Source organism: Carex rostrata, chromosome 11 (assembly GCF_964058835.1).
Source record: "Carex rostrata chromosome 11, lpCarRost1.2, whole genome shotgun sequence".
Classification (NCBI taxonomy): Eukaryota; Viridiplantae; Streptophyta; class Magnoliopsida; order Poales; family Cyperaceae; genus Carex; species Carex rostrata.
The window spans coordinates 10901330-10909161 of NC_135928.1; the positions used below are offsets into that span (position 1 = coordinate 10901330).

Sequence of the window (7832 nt, forward strand, 5' to 3'; positions counted from 1 at the left end):
ACATGTAAATGCATTACTAGTAAGATAGGAGAATTTTAACAGTTCAAATTTATTATTTAAAGGTGATTTGATGGGTTTTAAAATTAAATTCACCAAAACACTTGATGAACTTAAGAGCACCCTAGTTCTACTCCAAACTCAGATACCACCTATGTTTTTTAGGAAAATTTCCTCAAAGTGAAATGGACAAATGGTCGATGTATTTTTCCCTCGTTATTTTTTTTGAAGGAAATTTCCTTTGGACATATGGGACCCTATTCTTTAGTCTGTCTATGACTATAATAAATATGAGAACAATTATCCTTTTAAAATGATAAATCAAGCAAACTCAGGAGTAGAACTAGGGTGTTCTTAAGTTTATCAAGTTCTTTGATTAATTCAAGTTTAAAATCCGTTAAATCGGTTTTAAATGACGAATTCGAACCGTTGAAACCCACCTTATGAGTAATGCGTTTACGTGTGAAAATTTTACATATTTGAATTAATTTAGTATAAAGTCAACCGGTTAAAAAACGTTTAAAAAATGAATGATTAAAATTAATTTATTAACCTTATAATTTTGACTGATTAACTATATATGAAATTAATTTGAATGTTTAAAATTTTTACATGTAAATGCATTACTAGTAAGATAGGAGAATTTTAACAGTTCAAATTTATTATTTAAAGGTGATTTGATGGGTTTTAAAATTAAATTCACCAAAACACTTGATGAACTTAAGAGCACCCTAGTTCTACTCCAAACTCAGATACCACCTATGTGTTTTAGGGAAATTTCCTCAAAGTGAAATGGACAAATGGTCGATGTATTTTTCCCTCGTTATTTTTTTTTTAAAGGAAATTTCCTTTGGACAAAGGGAGCCTAGTCTGTCTATGAGTCTATTGACTATAAAAGTGTAATACGAGCTCGAGCATTAAGCATTCTCTGTACCAGCGATTAGGTACTCCACGAGCTCGAGCATAGAGCATTCTCTGTGCTAGCTATCAGACAATAGCTACTCCACGAGCTCGAGCATAGAGCATTCTCTGTACCAGCTATCAGACAATAGCTACTCCAATGGCTCGGAAGAGGCGATCTCCTCCGTCCGATGGCGCCGGGCCATCACGACCGACAAAAAGCGGAAAGTCAACGTCCCGGTCAGCGGGCTCCACTTCTGCGTAAGGAACAATTTGCATTTCGGTAGTTTTTCATTATCTTCTCTTTTTGTTTGTTACCTTTTGTACATATTTTACTTTGAGCAATTTCCTCATTGCAGCTTTTCAGAGATTGCAACTGGTAGTTCTCCGTTAGAGTTAGAGGCTATCGTAAGTTTTCTCTTCCTCTTTTTAATTTTGTTTTGATTTCTTATATGTGATTGTTGTCTGCTAGTCGAAATTTGACACATTGTACTCTTAATCCTTTTAGTGACGACTTCTATGAAAATCGAGCTTACGGTTATGAAAGTCAAGATTACCTTCTTTTTTTTCTTTTCTTTTTTTCTATCTGACCTCGATACTTAAGAAATGGAGAAGATATAAAGGATTGAAAATGTATAAATTGAAACAAATAATGGAGCGATTGCATTTTATTTTCCAAAACCACTAGAGGGTTTGATTTTACACGCTCCATGTTTTTCTCCCGGGAGTTTAAATATTTCTCTCACATGAACCACGTCATTTCAGTAAAAAATATTTATGAATTTTGCAAAAGGGTGTCTCACAAATCTTTTATCAAGACATCAAGCTGATATACAATGGTAAGATTTTCATTTTTGGATGAAAAACCCTCTTTCCTTTGGTGCTCGCTTGGTTGTTTGCAACCCTCTTTACCTCAAGTACCAAAATTAAGGACATATTTGGTATATTTATGTTTTCTGAGTACAAATTCCGAACAAAAACCACTATTTATTGCTAGATTTCTATCCAAGTTTACTCACCCAAATTGTTATGAAGCAGAACTGCAAGATAGAAGGACTACAGATGGCTTTTCAAAAAATGGAAGAATTAATGAAGACTGAGATTAATGAACTGAAAGAGAAATTGAACATACTCCAAAACCCTCCTGATACAAACCAATCAGAAAGGTAAGTAATTTTTGGTTACTTATTTCAATTTTTAATGATCTTTAACTAGTCCTATCTGGCATTTGCCAGAATGTGTTGGCCAGTATAGAACTGTATCACACAAACAGTCTTGTCTGGACCTGGCAGTTTCACACTCTTTTGATTATTTTTGTATTTACCTGAAAATTATGAATCATATGCTTAATCAAAACCCCCACCTTCATATTGAAAAAAGGTTAGAAAAGGCTCATACCTGGCTGTACCAAACTGGTAAGTGCTAAATGAATGTAACTTTTATCTCACTATATGCACTTAAAGTGGGATTAGTAGAGAAGTCTTTCTCCTAAGTTCCCTACAAATTATATGTTTCAGCAATTTTTGTAAGTACTAATTTCAGTTTATCCTTATAGTGAACAAGAGGATCATGGTCGATACGAACTAAGATTCATGGATGCCAATATAGGCCGGGTCTATACAGGTTCCGAAGTAGAAGGGCAGGAGAATAAGTTGCTCCAGGTGGCTATATATTGCAATGACAGTAAAATTACATCGGGACCCTTAGCTTCTGCCAAATTTGAAGTTTTGGTCATTAACAGGGACTTTTGTGCAAGTGTCGAAGGAGGTTGGAGTGCTGAGACATTTCAAGGAAGTTTAGTGAAGGCACGGAAAGAAGTGGGGTCAATTTTGAAAGATAATTATATATCACAGTTATCTAGTGGAGAGGCAGTGTTAAATGGTCTAATTTTTAAAGATAACTCGAATTGGGCCACAGAGAAGAAATGGCGGCTGGGAATTAGGCTTTTAGAGAGCAATAAAGTAAGAGTTCTAGAAGCAATCAGCAAACCTTTTAGAGTTTGGGATCGGCATGGAAAAGGTACATTCTCAAATTGTGTACTATTTGCATTTTGTTGTGTTAGATCTTTTCATTTTCACTAAATTTCAATTTACATAACTAGTGTATCGTTTAATTTATAATTGTTATTTATCTAGCATCTGAAAAGCTGTATCCCCCGTTGTTGACGGATGGGGTAGAGTGCCTAAAGAAAGTTGGAAAGGATCGTGCTTTAGCTCTCAAAAAGAAGAAAATTTGTACTGTTAAGGATTTTTTGCAGCGCTTTCACATCAATCAATCCCGTCTTCTCAAGGTAAGATATACTACTTTATCCCAATTTTTATTTCAAGTGAATTCGGTCTTATTTCATAAATAGAATTTGTTTCTTTTTTTACTTTCGAGTTTTATAGAAATCTTATAAACCGTAATTCTATAGTTCCTTGAACTCCACACCAAAATTCACATTTTCTTTTTGATTTTAATCTTTTACCTTGCTGAAATTGGTTATAGATACTTTATTCCAATGCAATCCTAGATGATCGACCCCATAATAACGAGTATAAAAAACAACAAAAATACTACCTAATGTAATAAAACATAATAATTAAAGGACCTGAGCAAATGCTTGCTTCAGCTTAGGATTCATACTAGATTTAAGACTCTTTTGTAATATACTGTGGCACAGATATATATTTATATATTTTAAGTAGATCTGTGGTATACATGTTAAAAATGGAAATATAATTATGTATTTGACAAGCAAACTATGACATTGCATTTGTAGATTCTTGGAATAAAGTCAGAGCTTGATCAGTCTTGGAAAACTATGATTGGACATGCCAAAGAGTGCGATGTGGGATCCAATCTTTACTCTTACCAAAAGGACAAATGGAAAACTCAGAGCATGCTCTTTTTTGACTCTGTGTATAACGTTGTGGGTGCTGAATTTGGGAACCGTTACAGATCAATTGATGAACTAAAAGTTTCTAGAAAGGTAAAAATATATTATCACAATCCTCTTTTGCTATACTCCTCCTTTTGGAAGCTGTTTGTTTCCCATTCTTGCATTACTTCACCAGCAGCAATCTGTGTTTCAGACATTGGTCAATAAACGGAAGAAAGGTTTCTACAAGGATATCAAAAAGGGAAACTTTATAGCTGATTTTGAAATGGTCCATGGACAACCTGTACCTATTGAACACAATTTTACAAGTATTTCAACTGATGATGATGCACAACAGAATGGTAATCAACTTTGTCTACAACTTTGATTTAGAAATTTTTTCTACAATTATCATAAAAACCCTGACTTGCACCTGTAAAATGACAGATTTTTTTTTCTCAAGAAAATATTTGCCGTTACCTCATTGTCTTTATTTTTTTAATTGTCCAAAGTATTCTCTCTGTTCCCTCCTTTCAGATTCTTGTCTCCTTGAAGGAAAAACCAACTAGAGGTGTTTAACGAAAGTAGGCATGGAAAACTTTTGGATCATACTTTTGTTGCAGTGCATATGCATGTATATTTGTCATTCTTAATATGAAGAGTGAGGCTATGGTACTATGCATAGCACATATTAGCCCGCGCTATGGACTCAAATCTTGAATTTGAAAGTCCTAATGGTCAGTCCGAACCGTTCAACATGGTCTCTATATGAATATGTACTTGTAAACCAAATTTTACATTTATTAGAAGTTTTGTACTATTTTTTTAGATGGGTAGAAAATCACTTGATCTGAAAATTTTGGACCATCCAAAGACAGTGATTTTCCACCAATCTAAAAAATAGTAAAACAATTCTAAAAAATGTAAAATATTGTTTAGATTTACATATTCATATGGAGACCATGTTGAACGGTTCGGATCGACCGTTAGAATTTTGATAACAAAAACATTGATCCCTAGTACGGACCAATCCGCGCTATGCATAGTACCAAGCCTCGCTCAAATATGAATTCTGTACAGGGATTTTTTATTTTATTTTACCAAGTGCACCTCCCAAAATTTCTACATTACATTTTTCTCTTTTGCTTATCATACTCCCTGCCTCCATTTTTTTTTTATTTTTTTTTTATAATATTAGTACTCAATCTCTATCTCTCTCTCTGTCTCCCCACCTGTGCACCTCACTCTCCTGCTCCTCTCTATCCCTTTCTCACCCTTTGACCTTTTCTTTTCCAGACCATACTGCTGGGGCACTGGATATACAACCAGCTGTTAATAGTTCTCTTTCTTCTGTAAGTACATCTCACTTAGAGAGATCTGGAAAAGGTTTTGGCATTTTCTAACATGTTTTTGAATAAAGAAGACAATTAGTTTATCCATACTTTCGATACAGGATGCTGTGCCAGATATTGGAAGAGACGCACATCAAATTATTGTGTCTGAGTCTAACCACAATACAAGTGAAAGCTACTACTCAACCCAAGGTTAGGAGACACTTTTCTTTTTCTTTTTGAAAATAGTGGGGGTGTACCCACTGGTTTTCATTGAAATCATGGAATATTGTTTTTAGAGGAATACACCAGAGGTGTAACCTCATTACAAGACCTAACAAACTACCATATTAAAGTCCTCAACTGTTACAACCAAAAGAGCCTATCAAACTACAAGGCAGAGTCCACTATCACTAGAACAATTTAGATCACCTGATACAATACTAAGCAAAAATTTATTAAAAGTAACTGTCAGGCATTCTTCTTTTGTGGGTCATCCTCTTTTCTTTCCCAAACATATGGATTAGCCCTTGTCACTAATCTAGTAATCATATCTCTGGATTCAAGCCATCCTGCAAGGTCAGGACTCAGGAGACTTAATTTAGCACTACAGCTAACTAATTAGGGTATTTTTGTAGCAAGGGTTTCAATAATCAATTTTAATCTGTCTCCCCTGCTCCTATCTCCCTCTCTCCATTCTACCAATCCTTTTTTACCTTTTCTTTTCCAGATCAAACCACTGGGGCACTAAATAGACAACCAGCTGAAAACTTAAGTCAAGTACAAGAGCAAGAAAGTGCTTTTGTTGCCCTAAATTCGACTGTGGAAACTAACTCAACATCAACACCAGAGCATGAAAATATGGAAGATTCACTTGCGGAGTCATATCAAGTAACAATGTTTATCTATGTTTTCTACATTCGCCTTTTTTTAATACAAATTTTGTTTACCACTATATGACGGTACCAAATAACTAGTGCCTTTGATTAGTGAAATTTTTTGTAAATAGTTTAGAAAATATTTTGGAGGCATATTAGGTTTAGAAAATAAGGATCAAAGGATATTTACTTATTTTTCTTTTCTGGAGTCCATTGAGTATTATTATGAACAACCTTGCCATATTTCCCAATTAACACAGAAAGCTTGAAAACTAAAAAAGAAGATTATAGGCAAGTTGTTGATGATATAGATTTGAGTACATCTAGCTAGCCTCGTTAAATTCAGACATAGAAAAATTATTTCTCAATGAATGGTGAGATAGACGTTTGCTAAACCCCTAACGGGTTCAGCCCGTTTTGCCCGGTCCGTACCCGTTACCCGAGCTACCCGTACCCGTTGCCCGGGTACAAACGGGTAGACGGGTACGGGTAATAAACGGACCGGACAACCTAATTTGAAAAAAAACCCGTTATACCCGTACCCGTCTACCCGCCTACCCGTACCCGCCTACCCGTACCCATCTACCCGCATACCCGTACCCGCCTACCCGTACCCATCTACCCGCATACCCGTACCCGTTACCCGTACCCGACCCGTTTCACTTCAAAAAAATTTGAATTTTTTGAAAAAAACAGAAAAAAAAGGGAAAAAACAGAAAAAAAAAAAAAAAAAAAAACCGGGCGGACCGGACCCGTACCCGGATACCCGGATCCGTACCCGCGGTACCCGTACCCGTCAACCCGCAACGGGTACGGGTAATAAACGGACCGGATAGAGGTTTTGAAAAAATTACCCGTCTACCCGTTACGGGTTTTACCCGTACCCGACCTACCCCTTTACCCGTCCTACCCGTTACCCCTAACGGGTAACCCGGAACGGGTCACGGGTAACCCGTTAGCAAATGTCTATGGTGAGATATGCAACAAATATCACTAGTTTGTATATGCATGATTTAATGGTACAAGTCATTCTATGTAGTTGGATTTTTTAATGTAATTTTAATTTTGTCAATAGTCTAGTTATATGATTCTCAATGAATCCCAACGCTTTTACTCTTCATTTTCTCATTTATTTAAAGGATGTTAGTTTTCAGGGAGAAAACATGGAGGGTCCAAACGAATTTCAAAACATACCAGTGTTTACTCCAGAATTCTATTCAGGATTTGAAGAATGGCTAGACACAATTATTGGTAAATTTTTACTTTTTTTTTATTCATTCTGCTATGTGTTCTTGTAGTGACAATTGGGTGTTGAGATGTAGCTAAATTGCTTAGAGATTTGATTTTTAACATTTTTTTTTATATGGCACCAGTCATGCTTGTCTCATCACTGCTTGTGTTTCTTGATAAATTTCTGCACTTGTTTAACAAAATGCAGTTTTTTTTTTAACCTGCATCAGTTCTTCAGATAACAAAAATAAGTGCAGTTAAGTTCAACCAACAATTGTTGTTATTTTTGTACTTTTGGTTGGAGAAGATTCTCCTACATAGATCACTCTATTTGTTAATCAGTCACAGTAAAGAAAAGAGAGCACAAAATATCTAGTGCAGAATTGCAGTAAATATTTGCCAAACTTCATTATTGTCTTCTGTTCTTACAGTTGAGCAACCAAGGGTCCTTAGTCTTTGGTATCGTGCTCTGACTGCTCTCATGGTCATCAGAAGACTAAGAAGAAGATCATCTCGCTGTATGCTTCTGAACTCAGGGGAGCATTATGGCTGAAACTGTAAGATTTGGTCTTTCATGGTCATCAGGCAGCTCATGCAAGAGGAACTATGGAAGATATTATTTTTATTTTTTTGAAA

The 7832-nt window shown here is 35.6% G+C and overlaps 1 protein-coding gene across 2 annotated transcripts; it reads left to right on the plus strand.

Moving 5' to 3' along the window:
* The first annotated feature begins 1000 nt into the window (after positions 1 to 1000).
* LOC144561381 (calmodulin-binding protein 60 F-like) lies at positions 1001 to 7832 on the plus strand. Of its 2 annotated transcripts, none has more exons than XM_078310346.1 (12): positions 1001 to 1180; positions 1257 to 1305; positions 1936 to 2063; positions 2453 to 2916; positions 3033 to 3187; positions 3659 to 3868; positions 3972 to 4119; positions 5054 to 5109; positions 5211 to 5301; positions 5819 to 5979; positions 7106 to 7217; positions 7628 to 7832. In XM_078310346.1, exons 1-12 carry the CDS (start codon positions 1089 to 1091, stop codon positions 7747 to 7749), a joined length of 1788 nt encoding a protein of 595 aa, XP_078166472.1. In that variant the 5' UTR covers positions 1001 to 1088; the 3' UTR covers positions 7750 to 7832. The 2 variants fall into 2 exon arrangements, with proteins under 2 accessions (XP_078166472.1, XP_078166473.1); XM_078310347.1 differs by having other exon boundaries at positions 1001 to 1158; positions 7121 to 7217.

Bases quoted from the DNA above. Each gene is read 5' to 3' on its own strand.
- LOC144561381 (XM_078310346.1), top strand. From the start codon at position 1,089: ATGGCGCCGGGCCATCACGACCGACAAAAAGCGGAAAGTCAACGTCCC. The intron at 1,306-1,935 runs GTAAGTTTTCTC...GTTATGAAGCAG, and splicing joins CGTTAGAGTTAGAGGCTATC to AACTGCAAGATAGAAGGACT. The intron at 3,188-3,658 runs GTAAGATATACT...TTGCATTTGTAG, and splicing joins ATCAATCCCGTCTTCTCAAG to ATTCTTGGAATAAAGTCAGA.